At 40.1% G+C, this 19,208-nt stretch overlaps 1 protein-coding gene across 3 annotated transcripts in view; it reads left to right on the top strand.

Annotated features, from left to right (window-relative positions):
• pam (peptidylglycine alpha-amidating monooxygenase) overlaps positions 1–19,208 on the top strand; it is a 124,089-nt gene that overhangs the window by 51,260 nt on the left and 53,621 nt on the right. For 2 of the 3 annotated variants that reach the window (XM_062434061.1, XM_062434060.1), the window contains exons 14-16: positions 3,781–3,974; positions 4,173–4,232; positions 18,300–18,578. In XM_062434061.1, coding sequence (XP_062290045.1) covers positions 3,781–3,974; positions 4,173–4,232; positions 18,300–18,578 — 533 coding nt within the window. The remainder of the gene's footprint in view (positions 1–3,780; positions 3,975–4,172; positions 4,233–18,299; positions 18,579–19,208) is intronic. The other variant, XM_062434062.1, reaches the window with a different exon arrangement.

Below are 19,208 nucleotides of genomic sequence, written 5' to 3'. Positions count from 1 at the left end.
AATATTCATGACGTCGCCAGCCGGCCGGCCTACTGAGAATTGTCCCGTCTCTCCCGATGGCCACCCCGCCTTTGTTCAGACTTAAACCAATCATGAGCTTGTTTTTTGGCCTTCTTTTTGTTTTTTCTTATTAGTTCAGCCTTTTGTGCTGACCTCTGAAATAACATGTGAAGCTCATTCACAGCCATGTTAATATCCATTCTACTGTTAGTGAATGGTTTGTTAGTGAAATTAGTTATTTGTTCATCCAATTCAGGTGAGTTTAGTGCTTGTGTACATTTTTCGAGGCTATTGGGAGTCCATCTGTAGGTCGGACTTAGTTTATACAGCTTACTGGACTACATGTTTATGTCTCTGGATTTTACATCCACTTTCAGAAATACATTAATTTGATTGTGGTCGGACAGGAGTTTGCTGCCAGACAGTGACTGCATCGAAGGAGGAGGGGTCTATGTCAGAGATTGCGTAGTCAACTACACTTCTACCAACAGATGAACAACACGCGAACCTCCCTAAAGAGTCTCCTTTTATCCTGCCATTGAGTATGTACAGGCCTAAGGCTTTATAGAGGTGTACTAACTCTCTACCACTTTTGTTTAAAACACAATCCAGGTTGTTTCTCTGGGTGAGCTCTTGTGTGGTGTATCTGGTGTCTCTACCAAACACATGGCTGCTACCTTGTGGGTCAGTTTGATCAGACTCATATCCTGTCCTTGCATTAAAATCTCCACACAATAGCACATTTCCCTGTGCCTTGAAATTGTTTGCTTCAGTTTGTATTGTGTGGATGAGCTCCTCATCAAAATAAGGGGAGTCTGCGGGGAGGGATGTATATTTGCACAAAGACATATGTTCTGTTTTGATATGCCAATCTTATGGTCAATTTTTATCCAGCAATGGGATTTTCCTGTTGTGATGACAGAAATGTGTTTGAAAAGAGGCTCCCTAAACCACACCAGAAGACCTCCTGAGGCGTGGCCACGTCTAGCTGTCTTTGCTTTGTGGGAGGGTATCATTATTTCTCCATATCCTGGGGGACAACCAGTTGTTGTGCCTTACCACACCAAGTTTCAGTTAGAATGAGGATATCAATATTCACAATACTTAAGAATTCAGGGTCTCTACTTTTCAGACCAAAGGCTGAGGAGCAGAGACCCTGAATGCAACTAATAACAAATGAACACATGCAAATAACTCGATTGGACCGTTATGACACAGATACTGTATGTACACAAATAAAAAAACAAAAACAAATTAAAACAGTAAAATGGTTATGAAAGGTAACTAAAAAAAAGAGACATAGTATGCAGAATATCAATAAAAAGTAAATAAATCAATCTATTATTATGATTAATAATAATCATATTTATAATATTGTTATTTTAGATCAACAAATCATTCTTCTTTCAATAAATTGTTTTACCAATACTTTTTTCCCCCCCACTTTTTTCCCCCCTACTGGGCACAAGCCCTCTCCTAGTTCACTCCTCTCTGGAAGAATGAGGAGGTGAGTGGGTGGGGCTGCAGTTGTAAGGGGCTGCTGCCACGGAGCTGCTGTCGCTGCTGCAGCATAATTGTGGCAAATTACCTTTGGCGATGAGGTGGTTTGTCTTATCTTCTGTTGGACGGAGGGGGAGTTTTGTAAATGTGTCTTGATGGGGTGTGGTGAAGGGGGATGATGTTTGGGCCTGGTAGGGGGGCTATAGGTGTTTCTTGGGGTGTGGTGGGCGGGGGTTGGGAGGTGGTGCTAAACTGAGTGTGGTGGGGTTACGGCCGAGGGCGGCATCTTTAAGGGACCTGGCAAGAGACCCCACACCTTTCTTGTGGAGGTGGATTTCATCATACATGTCATGGAGTCTGATGGTAGGGTTATGAGCCAGGTGTACATTGGGATGATGCGTGCCCTTGGAAACTCCCTTGCTCTTTCTACCACTCTCTGTAGAACTTCAGCTGTGCCGGTCTTCAGGGTATGGAGATCATTTGTACCAGTGTGTATGATGATACAGTGGGGGTCTCCAAGAACTCCCCTCCTCAAGAACTGCTGTGCATGCTGTGTGGTACTGCAGGGCTTTACAGTCACCTTGTGACTTGTAGAACAGTCGCTGCATGTCCAGGAGCCGCCTGTTGGAGTCCATCAGGAGGGTGATGTGATGTCTGTGCTCCTCCTGCTTGTTAGACCCAGGGTCCAGGGAAGAAGATGGCAGAGGCTGTGGAGAAGAGTGATGGACAGGACATGATGGTGTGCAGGGTTGGGGAGGGGGAGAAGGAGGAGGGGGTGGGGGCTGGACAGGTGGATGCTGGGGAGGGGCCTGGGGGAGGTTTGATACATGGTCCTGTAGTCTTTCAGTTCAGTTCAGAGCTTTATTGCCCCTCGAGGGGAAATTTGGTTTGCAGTGACAGTACAAAAAACAACTAACACAACAACCATAAATAAATAAACAGTAACATAATAAAACATCATCTCAGCATACAGCACAACCAAACTTAATAAGTATAATCACAATTGGAATAAGAGTAGAAATATCAAAAAAGTCTTGCCACACGAGCAATGGTCCTCTAGTTCTATCTCTGCTCACACTGTCCTCTTTGAGTTTTGCCATCTGTGCACGGAGACTGTAATTTTCCCCCTGTAGCTGCTGGAGGATCTCTCTGAGCTCAGTGATGGTGTTTGTGCTCGCTCTCTTCAGGTTTTGGAGCTCCTCTCTTAGTTGATGCATGGTGCTCATGTCTCCCATCTTTGTCTGCATCAATTCCTTGAACTCAGTGTAGCCCATTTCTGGCTGAGCCAGGCTCTCTGCTACTTGTCTGTTACTCAGTAGCAAAGGGGAGGCTGTGATGTGTCGGAGGGCCTGGGGATCAGATTCCTCCTCCTCAGAGTCCAGAATACCAGCAGTTTAACCACTGCTCTCTTTTTCAATTAGGGACTTAAAGGAAGGAATGGCTTTTTCGAAAGATAAGAGGTGTTTTTCATTTCCTTGTATCAGAACAGTACCTTTTGGTATAGTAATTGATGGACAGAACTGGATCATTGGTATCTAGATTTCCATCTTTACATACTGTCAGCCTTCCACATCTGTCAATACCTTCTTTCACTACATGATTAAAGTGGATTTCCAAGCTTGTACCACTGTGGTATAAAATATGAGGTTATTGATGGTCCTTCTACTGTTAACTGTAACATAGTCTGCATAGAGTTTATGATGGTTCTGTTTTAATAATTTTTCTTTGTACTTTTTCTTGGCGTTAGCAGTAGTGTGGTGGGCTAGATACTCCACTTCTCTGTGTAGAGTGTTTACCGTTTCCATGGCAACGTCTCTGTGGGATAGCGGTTAACAACTTAGCTAACGATTAGCGATTTAGCTAACTGATGTTAAAACGGGCAGACTGGAGGGGTTTTCCCTGGATAGGTGTCCTGAGTCTGATAATCTCTTTTATTGATCCATTCCCTACCTTTGGGTCAGTATTTGTTGCTCTGGTTGCTGTTACTACTGTAGCCAGCTAGCTTAGCTTCTCCACCTTCCTCTAATTGACCCTTAATTGACAGTACTAATTGTTTGTAATCCCGATGCAGGTCTTGAAGCTTGTCCTTTGGGTGAAATTTGGTTGATTTGGGAAAATAAAAGTAACAATTATCATCTTAAAGATTATTATAGTTTATATGGTAGAATTTTTAAATAATGTGTCATTTTTGGTCCAAAAATCAAAATATCTTCAGGAGCTCATCTTATCCTTGACTGAATGCTTAGAATGTCTCTCTCTCTTTCTCTTGTTTTTCTGCAGTGGCACCTCTGATGATGAAATGTGCAACTTCTATATAATGTACTATATGGACAGCAAGCATGCCATCCCCTACATGAACTGTATGGAGACCGGCTCCAAAGAACTATTTGAGCATATTCCAGCTGAGGCCAATGTTCCCATCGCTATCAGTCCAGGTCATATGAACTCAGTGATGCATATGGGACACTCAGCAGGTAAAAGGCATTAACCATTGTCTCAGATTAATACCTCAAACCCGGTGTTATCAATTTAAGTATCTGTTTTGTTATTCCATTGGATAGAATGTGAATGTATGCCAATGTAAGGTACACACTTTTTCACACTTTTCTCAATTTCTTGCTTTACTTTGATTATTTCTCAAAATTGACCTGGCTTTGTTATTGTCCCCAAAGGTCATCAAGACAACAGATCACTGTTTAACACAAACAAAGGAGAGCAGGCTCTGGATCAAGGTGAGTTCATGGCAAATGAGTGGCATCAGTGTGTTATTACAACCACACTTTTTTTTAAATACAGATACCAGCCTGATAATTAGAGCACTGTGTTATTCAAAATGATCTTGCCCTCTTGGCAGCCATTTTCTGTAGCCATCTACTATGACTGGTCTGGTCATATGACATTTACGTGATCATAGGTAAACACTGAGAGTGTGCTATTAAGAGTATACTTAGCATAGGTTTACAGAGAATGATAGTTGACATCAAGACTGCATGATTTTGGAGATAACTGTACAAGTGAACAACTGCTCTGTTATGGGCACTTCTGATTTTGAAATATTAAATAACTTGATAAACTGATGCTAATAATATTGTGACCAAACCGACTGCTGGATACAGTATATAACAAAACTGAGAACATCCCTTTGCAACGTCACTAAAATGTTAAGTGATTCAGAATTGTATCATCTTACAATAATTGTAGTATTTTTAAGGTTAAGTTTGAGGTATTTGATGTTATTTGTAATTAAACAAACAGACTAAGTTAAAAATACAACTTCAATGCAACAAAACACTGCTCTCTCGAACCCACCGGAACAGTTAGTGTTCCTTCTTGGGGACTTTAACAACTGCGATCTAGCCCACACTAGCCCACACTTCATCAGTAGTGGCTCATATTTGCTGTCATATTATGACAGCAAATATGAGCCACATGAGAATCCTTAATTGGGCGTGCAGGTGGTCGAGTGGTTAGAGCGCATGCCACATACGCAGCCTACCCTGGTCCTTTGCTGCATGTCACACCCCGCTCTCTCTCCTTTTTCCTATCGGTCTACTGTTAAATAAAGTGCCGAAAAAATCTTTTTTTTTAAAAAGAAAGGGGAATCACTAATTGATGTTTTGGCAACATTTTAGATGCTTATAATGCATGTGCCACTGAGGAAGTGTGAGCAACCTATTATTAAAGACATTCAGTTGTGGGATGTAAGGACTGAGGAGATTCAGCAGGATTGCTTTAAAAATACAGACTGGCAAATGTTTTTTGGTAACTGAACACCTTAAATTTTGTGAGACCAATGTCATTACCAAGAAAACCATTAAAGTGTACCTTTATAACAGAACAAAGGTGTCTGCAGAAATTCAACAGTGTATTAAGGAGAGGAGAACTATTTTTATTAAAGGGGAATTACGATCAATTTTAAATGGCGATAGTGATAGGGAATAATAGAGATGGTGCACTCATAGTATGTTTTTAAGTGAGTGTTCATTGTCTTATTCTTGTGTACTATAGAAACGACACCAAACATGATTCTGATTCTAAATTATAGTATAGGATGAAATATAAAGAACATTTAGAGAGTCAGTTCTGTTCCGGTAATTGTAAATATCCCCAATGTGGGACTAATAAAAGAATATCTTAATGTTAGAGTCATGTGGAATGGATTCAATGTTATGATGGTTAGGGAGGGGGAAAAAGATGTCCTAATGAGTATGTCAGTCAGTGTTTCCCACATCATTTCAAGAGACTATGGTAGTTGGACCTCAGTCTGAATCTCCGGGGGCATGCTCTCCTGGAAGGAAATTGTGTAAATTTTTAAGTCATCATTCTGGTGCAGAACTGTTATATCTAGGCAGAATAACTAATCTACACTCATATCTTTTGTGCAGGCATAGCCTACATGTCAACTTGTCTGTATTTACCCCATTTAAATTGCGTAGCCTACGGCAAAGATTTTAGAGCGTATAATAATAATAAACTTTATTTATATAGCACCTTTTAAAAAACATGTTTATAAAGTGCTTCACAAACATAAAAACAAATATACACAATTCAGTTACACAAAATAATTACAAGGAAATCAAGAAATAAACAAAGACAATTAATAAATTAATATAATGAACAATAATAAAAGCATAGGTCAGAAAGAACAAAAGTCAATGCTGTTAGTAAAACTAACAATAAATTGACTTTGTCACAAATACTCTCTCATTTGGTGGTTTTTCAGGCAATAATTGTTTTGTTATAACTCAATATATTTGTTAACCTCTTCCACTAGAACCTGATCACATTTCATTTTGAGCTTGCAGCTTTCTGCTCTTCCAAACTCTCCATTAAGACACAAAACCCTCATTTAAATACTGCTGTCTCCACCCTGTTGCACCTGTTTTCATTTACACAGTTATTCTCAGTAGATCACCCGCAAAACGCACGCAAGCTAAACACGCAATCTATTGCACTGTGCACCCAATATAGTACCCTTTATATGGGATCTTAGTAAATCCGGCCCTTAGATGAATGAACATTATTTTACACACACTGGCTAGTGCGCGAACACAGGCAGGGGGTCGGTGATTCCCCACGGAGAAACATGTCATCAGGATCCCACCCAGTGACGTTTTGACCAGTTGTAATTGACAGTGGAAAAGATCATAAGAAAGATCTGTCACCAGAGGACCAGAATGTATGCATGCACCATAATACATTCATTTGTCTGATGAAGTAATTACAAATGTCCTGTGTCCTATGCTAGTTTGTTTTTCTGCATCAGTGATATATTTATTTTATTTATTTACTGCTGCTGTGTGTCTCCTGTTCAAACAGACCAATTTGATTCACAATGTTAAAATAAAACAAACCCACTCTAATATAAAACTTACCTCAGGCTATATTATATAGCCTATTTTAATAAGCACATTGCTGAATAAAAGAAAAAAAACTTCCACCTGCGCCACATGGAATAACCGTATTAATTAAAGCCGCAAGCGGCGATGGCGGGCCCTCGCTCACCCATGCCACCGCGGGGCCTGAGGCATGGCGGGGCTGTGGCGTGAAGCAGAAAGTGAGAAAAAACCTGGAAGGAGGCCAAAAATGCAATGTTTCGTTCATCCAGTAGGGGGCAGTCACAGGTAGTTACACATATGGTCTGGTGTGGTCTGGTGTGTTCAGGGCGGCCACTCATCAGTCATGTGAAGTTTGGAGTGAATTGGACAAAGCATGAAGGAGTTATGAGAGGTTGATGGTTCATCCACCAGGGGGCAGTAGAGTGTAACAAAACACAAGCGGTTGCGTTCAGGGTGGGACAGTGATTACACATGTGAAGTTTTTTGGAAATCGCACAATGATGATGTAAAATATGGCACTTCCTGTTTCCACTAGGGGGCGACACGAGTGAGATCGCCTATGAGCGAATGGAGACGTTGAGGTCGGCACCCTGGACCTGTGTACCAATTTTCATGATGATACGAGTTCAATAAAGCCATCAAAAAGCCAAACGTATTTTCATGGCGAGGAATTGATGGTCGCCGCGTCGCCACACGGACGCCATTACTCGTAGCTTCACAGTGTTCATAATGTAGCTTCACCAACTGGTTCTGAATGAAGTTGATGAGGCAAAGTATGTAATTTTAATGAATCTTAGTTAACTTCCTGTTACCACCGGGGGGCGCTATGAGTTACGTGGGAAGTTAATATATCGGGACGTTCAGGGCGGAGCCATAATCATGTCCAGCAAGTTTGAAGCTGATTGGATGAAGTATGTGGGCGTGAGAGCCACTCGTATGTACATGGCGAGCACGCCAAAGTTAGTTGAGCCCTGGCAGACACGCCCTTTGACCTACGGCTGCGCAGAGCACAACTTAAGCTCAGCTAGGTCTGGAGATGTTGCGTACCTAATTTGAACTTGATCGGGCGAACGCTGTGGGAGGAGTTAATTTTAGGCGGGAAAAATCAAAACCAAAATGGCCGACTTCCTGTTGGGTTAAGGTCATGAGGTCAAGAGGCTTTTTTGCATATGTGGGTATAATACATATGTGTACCGAATTTTGTGAGCATAGGACAAAGTTAGCAAAATTCCCTATGGGCATTTTTGGACTTTGTAGGGGGCGCTATTCCGCCATTCTGCGTCGACCATGTGCGACCACCCAAAAATATCGAATTTCAGATGAGGCCGGACGTCAGTGCAAAAGTATAAGCATTTTCGCATTTGGGAAAGGGGCGAAATTGGGGCACGAAATGTCGGAATAATAATAATAATAATAATAATAAACATTACAATTTCAATATAGCATTTTTCCCCGGGGATCTTCCATACCACTTGATTACTTGATTACTTTGGGATCACTTGCACTTTGGGGTCACTTGCACGTTGGGGCATGAACGAATTTCAATAGGGCTTTCGCCAGGCGACTTGCAGTCGCCGCTCGGGCCCTAATAATACTAATGCTAATAATAAAAATAATCTCCTTTGCAGGAGATCAAGGCCCCAGATCAACATAAAACTTCTTCATAACATCATATCATATCTAATTTTTCTGCTGTTCTAATTAAGAAAAAGCTAGAGATATTTACTTTGTTTGGTAGTGCTTTGCAATAGTCTACCTGCATCTTTAGATGGTGAGCGCCCTCTCGAGTCAATAGCTGCCAGTCTTCGTACTGATGAAGAAGCTCAGCATGGAGCAAAAGTGTATAACCTCAGTGGTGGTCGGAGGTATAAATGCTCAGAAATCATTTGTGTTTTATTTTAGCACCTTAATTGGCTTCAGAAAACATCAAAAACACATATTTACGGAAAGTCAAGGGCTGAAAGGCTTGTAGTTTTTAATTAAAGAGTTATTTACATTATAAAAACTCTGTCAGACTGTCTTGGCGGTGCTAGCGTTCAAGTCTTTTTCTTCAACTGTAGTTCTACAATGGCTTGCCTATTGTGTTCCACAAGCAACACACACTCACACAAGCAGGAGAGGGGAGGGGGCGGAGTAGCAGGAAGGCGGGCTCTGGTGCAGAGCTAAAGCAACTGGTCAAAACAACGTGACGTTTTGGAGAGTGTACAGACATGTTTCGTTCACGATGAAACTGTGGCGGCACAAGTTAGACAATGGTGGCCCGCCACATTCTACATACCTTAAAAAAAGGTGACACACCTTTAACGCAATATTTTTTCATGTAAAAGTGGGATGTGTCTTATACACCGGTGTGTCCTATTCTCCAGTAAATTAGAGAGAGAGGTTGGGTCTGGATATGATAATAGGTATGTAAAGGGCCGTCCACACTGAGAACAAATAACTATAACTGTTAAGATAATGATGTGAGCGTCCAAACCTATGAACTACAACGTCCTATAAACAGCCGTGTCAAGCACGCACTGTGCACTCCAGCTGTGTCGGAAGCTAATGAAAATAAACTATCAATGACCACGTTAATGCTGTATGTTTTGTGGAAAAATGATTGTGTGTTGATCAGAAGTATTTCGGGACACTAGTTGCTGTAATGTTTCAGTATTTACAGACCAAACTGATGTTGAAGCGCAATGTGCAAAAGCGCTACTCTGGTTGCAGTAGTCTATTTGCGCACAGAGACAGCTCTGATGAAGAGTTTTTGTGACGCACACAGGTACACACTGTATTAAATATGTAAAGTTATTGTGTTCTTTTAAAAAGTTTAATTTAAACTCATAGCCTAACTTTAACACAGTCAGAGTTAATATACCGCCCGGTCCAGTTTAGTTAAGCAAATCATAACCAGACCATTAACCATTAACCAGACACACTGTTTCTGGTGTAATATGTGTGTTTTAATAGTTTTTCTAATAAAAGTAAGTTGAGAAAGTTTTGGAGTATAAACATCCTACAACCCTAATTCCAAAAAAGTTGGGACACTGTGTTAAATGTAAATAAAAACAGAATGCAATGATTTGCAAATCTCATAAACCCATATTATATTCACAATAGAACATAGAAAACATATCAAATGTTGAAAGTGACAAATTGTACCATTTTGTACCAATTTTGAATTTGATGGCAGCAACACGTCTCAAAAAAGTTGGGACAGGGCCATGTTTACCACTGTGTAGCATCCCCTCGTCTTTTAACAACAGTCTGTAAACATCTGGGTGGGAACTGAGCAGACCAGCTTTTGGAGTGGAATGGAGTTTCTGGAGTGGAATGTTGTCCCATTCTTATCTGATATAGGATTCAAGCTGCTCAACAGTCCCCGGTCTCCTTTGTCGTATTTTTCGTTTCATGATGCACCAAATGTTTTCGATTGGTGAAAGGTCTGGACTGCAGGCAGGTCAGCACCTGGTCTCTTCTTCCACAAAGCCATGCTGATGTCATAGATGCAGTATTCAGTTTAGCATTGTCTTGCTGAAATACACAAGGGCTTCCCTGAAAAATATGTCACCTGGAAGGGAGCATATGTTGCTCTAAAATCTGTGTATACCTTTCAGCATTGATGGTGCCTTTCCAGATGTGCAAGCTGCCCATGCCATAGGCACTAATGCACCCCCAGACCATCAGAGATGTAGGCTTTTTGACTGAGCACTGATAACAAGTCGGATGGTCCCCCCCCCCCCCCCCTATTTAGTCTGGAGGACGCAGCAATCCATGATTTCCAAAAACAATTTCAAATTTCAATTCATCTGACCAAAGAACAGTGTTCCACTTTGCCTCAGTCCATTTTAAATGAGCTTTGGCCCAGAGAAGACTGTGGCGTTTCTGAAACATGTTCACATATGGCTTCTGCTTTGCATCATAGAGCTTTAACCTGTAATAGTGGATGGCACAGTGAACTATGTTCACAGACAATGATTTCTGGAAGTGTTTTTAATCCAGTGCTTCCTGAGAGCCCGAAGATCACGGGCATACAATATAGATTTTCGGCCATGTCCCTTGCACACAGAGATTTCTCCAGATTCTCAGAATCTTTTGATGATAATATGGACTTTAGATGATGAGATATTCAAAGTCTTTGCAATTTTACAATGAGGAATGTTTTTCTGAAATTGTTCCACAATTTGTAGACGTAGTTTTTCACAGATTGGTGAACCTCTGCCCATCTTTACTTCTGAGAGAATCTGCCTCTCTGAGATGCTGCTTTTATACCCAATCATGTTACTGACCTGTTGCCAATTAACCTAATTAGTTGCAAAATGTTCTTCCAGCTGTTTCTTTTTAGTAACACTTATGGCGCTTTTCCTCTACACAGTTACAGCATGACTCGCCTCGCCTCGCCTCGGTACAGTTCCAGAACAGACCTTTTCCATTACAAAAAAGTACCTACTCAACGTGGGCGGGGTCGTCATAGCACTGCTCCGCAAAACTGCCGTGACTTCGTTTTATACATGACACAAAACACATAAACCATGGAGGATATTGAGGCAGTGGTGTACTTGCTACTGTATGAGGCTTTTTGTCACACACAAAGCAAGAAAATTGAGCCGTATGACTGTAACTATGGTAACACTGTAACTATGGTTGTAACGCTGCTGCCGGTATTTAAAAATGAAGGGTTTGATTCTTGTGTGGGACGGCTCATGACTCTTCCAGCGACAACTACCAATCAGCGGCCAGCAGTGTGTCGACGTCACATTTTAGTACCGACTTGGCTCGCTTGGAACCTCACCAGAGCAGGTACTAAAAAAGTAGCAGGTACCAGGTACTGTGTACTACCAGGAACTGTGTAGTGGAAAAGCGCCACTACTTTTCCAGCCTTTTGTTGTCCCTGTCCCAACTTTTTTGAGACATGTTGCTGCGATCAAATTCAAAATGAGCTAATATTTTTCACGAAACAGTATAATTTCTCACTTTCAACATTTGATATGTTTTCTATGTTCTATTGTGATTCAAATATGGTTTTATGAGATTTGTAAATCATTACATTCTGTTATTATTTACATTTTACACAGCGTCCCAACTTTTTTGGAATTTGGGTTGTACTATAATTGGAGAGCAGGATGTTTGCATTTCATGTCAACTTCAATTTCTATTTCAATGTTAAATAAATAGTCTGTAGTTATACTTTTTATTTGGGACTCCGGAGTTATAGCCACCTGGGACTATTAATTCAGCCTGTGACATACTATATGCGTAGAGACGCCGTACGTAGGGGCGTGAACGACGGGAGGAAAAGACCACAAATAGAGGAGACATTTATCCACGGTCACGGACATTTTCAACATGCCTAACAAGAGCAAATCACTGTTGGAAAATACTTGCGATGCCGCCAAACGCCGCATGACATTAACGCAAGGTGGCAAAACTCCAGAGAAGTCAGGTAAGAAACCACAAAACACAACGCTAATGCTAATGCTTCAGCTACCGTTTATTAGCTACACACCCATACAGCCTTCCAACTATGTAATTGTGCTTCAGCGACATGAATTCACGCATTATGTTCCTCTTTTTCTCAGGGTAAACATTCTTTTTGTTCCACAGTAATAACGCCTAACAAAAACTTTGGTTTATGAATGAGGGTCCGGGATCATGTTGTTACCACAAACACACGCGCTGCGGACACACTCACTCACTCACACACACACACACACACACACACACACACACACACACACACACACACACACACACACACACACACACACACACACACACACAGTAGCGTCTTACCAGCAGTTGCCTGTCTAACAACAAAATGCCTTTCTGCAGATAAATGTGAGAGGATGACACACACTTTGGTAGTTGGATAATGCTGGAAGTACAATTATTGTTGATCTTCATTCTTTATAAGAGGCTGCATTCATGTTGGTTACCACTAAACAACCAAGCTGCAAAGTAAACAATCATTATATCTATAAAGTATATAACGACAATCAACACATTTCCTTTTCAACTGTCTATTAGATTAAGGTGGGACGTGAATTTAAGGTGAAGTTTAGGTTCATAAACAACTTCTTCAGCAGAGAGCCAGCAACACAGGTCACCATTTCTGACGGTCACAGATTTTGGTGTAACACCAGTTAAAACAAGGGAAAATATATTTTTTCAGACAATACTTGTATAAAATATTACATTTTTCTGAGGTAATGAGTATTCACATTTCGTTTGTAACACATACTTATTGTGACCTTCATATACAAATATATATTCTGCTTTAATCTATGAGCGTGTGTCTTTTGGTAAGTAAACATGCTGCAGAGAGAGAGAGAGAGAATTAATTAATCTACATATTTCCACCATATTGGTGAGCTTACTAAGTGATGTAAATCCAGTTTCATTTTTCATTTTACCATTTAGTTGTTCATAGTAATTGCCTTTTCAGACTGGAGACACACCTGATGTTTAGTGTGTATTATGGTCTGTCCAATTGATGGGAAACAAGACAGTTGTGGAACCTTTGTTTATTCAAGGGAAGAGCAAATAGTGTTCAACAAACATGACTAGTCGGCACTGAGCACACTATTCCAGAGCAACTGAGGTGTAAGTACAAGGCTGCAGGGCTGATGCTAAGTTAAAGGTCAAGTGATATTTAAGTGGTGGAGATGCAAGCCTTTTGTTCTATCATTAATGATCAGGAACATGAACTTGGGGATCAAAAAGACTGACAAGGCAGGGATGCTAGGTTAAATGGCAAGTCTGAAGGTGGGTGGCTTACACTGTTAATCAACATTAGATGGTGCAACGCAAGTCGAGACTGTTAAGGAGATTATCTGTTTTTAGGAAATTGAACATGAGGCATCATCCACCAAAGCCTTCTTTGTGATATCTAGAGACTTCAATCATATGACACTTGTTTCAATGCTTACTGCTTTCCACCAGTGTGTGTGGACTGCCCCACCAGGATGAAGAGGACAACAGGCCTCCTCAACCCTGCTCTTGCTGAGTAAATCTGACCATAACCTCGTCTGCCTACAGCCCCAGTTCAAGCCATGTTTACAAATGCAACCCACAACCATGCACTCTATCAGGAAATGGTCACCAGAGGCTGAATAGGTTCTTAGAGACTAGTTCGTGTGCTTCAGTAAATCACACAGGGAAGGACATTGAGAGGATCACAAAGTGTATGCTGGACTACATGATCAATGTTTTTGTTAAAACACCCCTCTTCTATTCCTAAATGATGGCGTTGAGCGAGTTGCAGCATGTTGCAGTAGCCCCATTCAACATCTCATGTTTTTTGTGCTATTGTGTTTATAGTGTAAGGTCAGTATTTTCACACTAAATGGATTTCTGCTATTACTGCTGGCACTTTTAATGCGCAGACAGAGCAGTAAGAAGAAAGAAGGGGGATTGTAGTGTTTGTGATTAAAATAAAGGTGTAATTCCAGACATATTACTGTGAAAGAAGAGCCAGAGATTGCAGAGAGAGTGGTAAAAAGAAATTAGGGGGATTGCATAACAGTGTTTGTGAATAACATATAGTGTAATCTGAACATGTTAGATTACGTGCATCTCTGTAAACTTGATACAAACTGTTAGCCATGAGTTTTCTAACATATTATCTGCTGAGGCAGTTAATATGTGCCATTTGTGTTGCTGTTTACATTCAGCCATAAACTGTTACAAACACAGCATGTGATGTCATCAAATCAGTACCCGCAAGACTACAAACAAAACACCTGGATGTATTCATATCAATTATGGAAACTTTAACCACATTACTCCTTCTGATCAACATTTTGTGCAAACTTTATGCAAAGATGCCTACAGCCCCACAAAGGTGGTAATAATGTTGCCCCTTTGTGTGCTTTTACACAGCATCTGGGTTCCAGATTAAGAGTCCTGGCGTGTAGCACAACAGTGTCAACTACCTTCTGGCTATCCCTTTTACACAGATGTCGATCCGGTTCGGTGACTACCATCATAGCCAGTTTATTGGTGGAGGAACTTGTGGATTTGGGGGCCATAGGCAGACTCGGTCATGGGACCTTCTATGCGCTTCATTTTCTCCATCACTGGGAGCTGCAGCTTGCTGCAGATTGTCTTCTGCTTTCCCTTTGTCCTGAAAGCTTTTCTTTTAGGCCTTTCTTGTAGGCTGATAGTTAACACACTCTGTTCATTGAATGCAGTTTTTTAAATTATCATCATTCTCTTTGTCTTTTTTCATGAGGGTTTGGGACACGGGGTAGGGTTGGCATTTCCATCATCTAATAAGTGAGTCAATGCAACAGGTGCAACATTAGCAATTGTGGTCTTGTTAGTTGTTTCAGGAGGTTCAACAGTTGTTACTATGAATGCTTTACTTTTATTCTTAAGTTTTCCTTTTGAAATGGGCTCTGTGATAACGCTGTTTCACGGTTTGATGTAGTGTTGGATTTCACATCACCTTGAGGAGTTTCTGTGTCCTTATCAACACGTGAATCAAGTGTTACCCAACTTTGTAGTGGCTCCTCCAGTGAAGGAAAAGACAGTTAATTTGTAGAACATACATTGACAATGATTTTGTACTCCATTGACAATCATTTTTTAAATTAGTTTTGCCCTTTCGTATGTAATTTCAGGGCATAATGAGTAAGAATAGTAACACATTTTTTCTATTTTTTATATACAAAAGTCATATTAAATCTGCTATTGGGGGGCTCAGGCAGTTGCCTACCTTTCCTAATGATTAAGTCTGTTCCTGAGTGTGAAACCTTGTCTGCTGCCTGCAGATTCTTCCCCATAGCAATCTGGGATTTGGGGCACATCCCATCTGTATGTAAATTTTAAAATAGCCATAAATACAGAATTGGATTTTGGGAATAAGCCACTCCAGTAAAGTCTCCACAGCTCATTTCCTACAGATTAAATATGATCAGTCAACAAGGAACAACACAGTAATGTTGACACAAGGACTGGTTACAATCTGAGTGGCATTTCAGTGGACAAAAAAAAAAAAAAAAAACCCTTCTGGGGCTTTTGGGTCAAATGAGGAGAGACATGATTTTTTGCGAAGCAATTTTAATGGAATTCATGAAACAGTGTTACCTATTCAAACTCAATGGGCCACACTTATATCACCATGAAACAGTCGTAGATGTTAAGTCGTAAATGTAGGTCAGCCGTCTGGCAGGTTAGAGAAGCTCGATTCATGAAAATTGCACCAAAGACTAAAGAAGAAGAACTTTACGAGCTCTCAGACTGAGGTCCCACTCTCGGAAATAGATTAATAGAAACACAATATATTTAGTAGTGTTAGTGGTGAAATTAAAGGTCCCAAGAAAAAGTTATCCATGCTGTAAATGCTGTCCTAACTGTTAAAATTTAAAATAGAAATGATTTGACATTAGTCAGGGATCCAAATCATAACCTTAATCACCAATAGTTCAGTTAAATGAATAAAAGAAATTAGTAGTCAGTTTGCATTATGGAAAAGTAACTGGATAAGTTGCTTTGTAGTTTGAGCCGCTAATATTTATATTATAAAGTTGCATTATATCATAGTTTCAATTGTCAATTTAAATGACTGATATATTTACCTAAATTGATAAATAGCCTACTTCTTTAATACTGAAGTAGCCTTATACTTCTACAAACAACGTAATGTCATGATTATGGATCAGTTTATATATTACAACTCAAAATGTCTTAAATGAACAGGACACAATCCATTAGTCACATAGTGGACTACAGGAGAGCCAGTGGGAGCTTGATTCTCCTCAATAAGACATGAGCCCCCCTGATTTGTGAATATTTGTATAATATTATATTATACACATAATATTCACTCAGTCCGCACCAGTGTTGTTTTTGACAAGCATTCTAGATTTAGTCTTAGTCTTAGTCTTTTGGACTAAAATGCTTATTAGTTTTAATCACATTTTAGTCACTTCTATATGTGATAGTTTTAGTCCAGTTTTAGTGGACGAAAACTCAAAAGGGTTTTAATCTAGTTTTAGTCAAAAAAAATAAATAAATAAATATAGTCTTTTAACAAATTAATTTAGGTCAATAAGTATTGGAGATTGCTGTTGGGCAGTGTCACACATAAGTTGTGAAAATAGCAGCAGATCTATAAGTTCAACACATTGTAAGCTTGCAGATCTGCTATTTTCAAAAATAATAACAATAATAAAGGAATGGTTTTAGACATATAAGGTTTTCACCCAACGGCAAATTTCGGATCTAAGGATTATGTATTAAAAATATATAAAAAATACACATCAGCTCATCTTAAAGAGCAAAGAGTATGCCTAATCTATTATAGTTTCTAAGAGAACAAAAGGAATCATCTGTGATTAGTCACAGCCTATATGATTTTACCCAATAGAAGATGACCACGGAGCAGAACATGTATGCATATGCACATCCTACACTCATGCAGCCCCAAAATCCTAATGATATAAAACACATTCCACAATACACAATAATGATGAAGCAAAAGCAGTGACTACATCCACGATCTTAGATTAAAATGATCAAACCAATTGTTAATCCTTCTTCACTTTCACAATACTGTACAGTGGCGGATTCTGATAGGGGCAACATGGGCAGGGGGGGGTTCACCCAGGGCGCCGTACAACTTAGAACCACCACTGATGATACTGTACCCTGCTTGGCTGTATTGTATCATACAGTGAGGTTTGGTTCTGATAACCGTGTGGATGTTTTATGTCATTAATCAATTATCATATCTAGCTTATTTATCTATATGAAGTCAATCCTCTGTCAGTTTCCCCCCCTTTGGAAAAATGTGAGCTCCCTCAAAAGACATGATATTGTTTGCACATTGCCATTAGACAGACAGCAAAAAAGTCATGTTTTACTGCTTTGGAGAATGGCAAGTTGGTCGTACATGAGTGGTACAACAGGTCTGCACCACTCGTAAATTTTGTTCGTACCTAAGAGAAAACCCTATATACAAGAAAATCGGTAAATGCAGCAAATCCTCGTAAATCACTTGTACGCATGATTTAAGAAAGAATCTCTGCATACGATATGTTTCTTGCATCTGGCCCAATATGTTTAAGTTAAGCAGAGTTCAGTCATATAAGAATGTGAGTCTGAAAAGTAGTAGTGTCTCCTTTCAACTGACTTTAACTTAAGAAAATAGAGGAGTATGAGCACTAGCTTATACAGTGCCCTAGGCGTGAATCCATGACTCTCTATTCCTCTTTTTTTGGTCTGTTGTTTCTTGCTGCCTGACACATTTCCTTTTTCTAGAGCCAACTTTTTAGTGTCCCAAAAGAATCTATCCACATCTCTTCTCTATTCTCTCTGAGAATGCTCCTTTTCATTTCAAATTGACTGTCCCAGAGACATAATATATCCTTCCTAACAACGCAACTACATTTACCCTGTTTATTTTGCCTAAAGCTTAGTTTCCTTTCCCCTTTTTTCCATTCTTTCCTGTCCTTCTCTGTGTCTGTGCAGGTGAGCTCTATTCCCTTATGTCCAAGCTGCTAGGAAAAGAGAGCAAGGACATAGTTCACATTCATAAATACAACCCCAGCAAGATGCAGAGAGTCCAGGCTGAGTTGGTGGCTCAGATTCATAGCTCAACACAAGATAAAGACCTGGACTCTACCAGTAGCAGACTAGCCTTCCGAATCAGGAAGGATCCTGTTTTGGTGAGGGACAGAGTCCACAAATTCCATCAACATGAGGCCACAGCCAAGCCACCAAGAAGCAAGCTGCTATCTGAAGGACAAGGTGGGTCCAGGATACTATATTATTAATATCACTGGTGCTGAAAAATAACCCTTTGCCTTTTATCTGTCCTTTAGTCCCAAAACATTGCAGCCATATTTAAACTTTTGTAATATTTTGCAGAATTCTCTACATTTTCTAAATTAAGTGGTTAGGTGATAGACCCACCTTAGAACTCAGTGCTTCACCCACCAAAGCACATTTATAAGGGTTTTGTTTGAAATTCAGCAACACCAAATAATACTAGGTAGGTCTTCCATTGTTCTCCTAACAGACTGTTCTTCATGGCATGGATTCCACCAGATGTTGGAAACATTCATTTAAGATTCATGTTGATATGATTGCATCACTCTATCTTTGCAGATTTGTCGGTTGCACATTTATGCTATAAACCTCCTGTTCTACTACATCCACAAGGTGTTTTATTAGATTCAGATCTGTTAACGGGAGAGGAAGTACACTGAACTCATTGTCATGTTCATATAATCAGTTTGAGACTTTTTTTTGTGACACGGTGCATTATCATGCTGGAAGCAGCCGTTAGAAAATGGGTCAATTTTGTGTCTAGTGTTCAGAAGGAGGGGTGATTGCTGATCTGAACAGTCTGGGGTCTTATTATTAGGAAGTCCAATA

Source organism: Scomber scombrus, chromosome 15 (assembly GCF_963691925.1).
Source record: "Scomber scombrus chromosome 15, fScoSco1.1, whole genome shotgun sequence".
NCBI lineage: Eukaryota > Metazoa > Chordata > Actinopteri > Scombriformes > Scombridae > Scomber > Scomber scombrus.
Note: the sequence above shows the minus strand (reverse complement) of the source record. Positions and strands in the feature narration are given on the sequence as shown.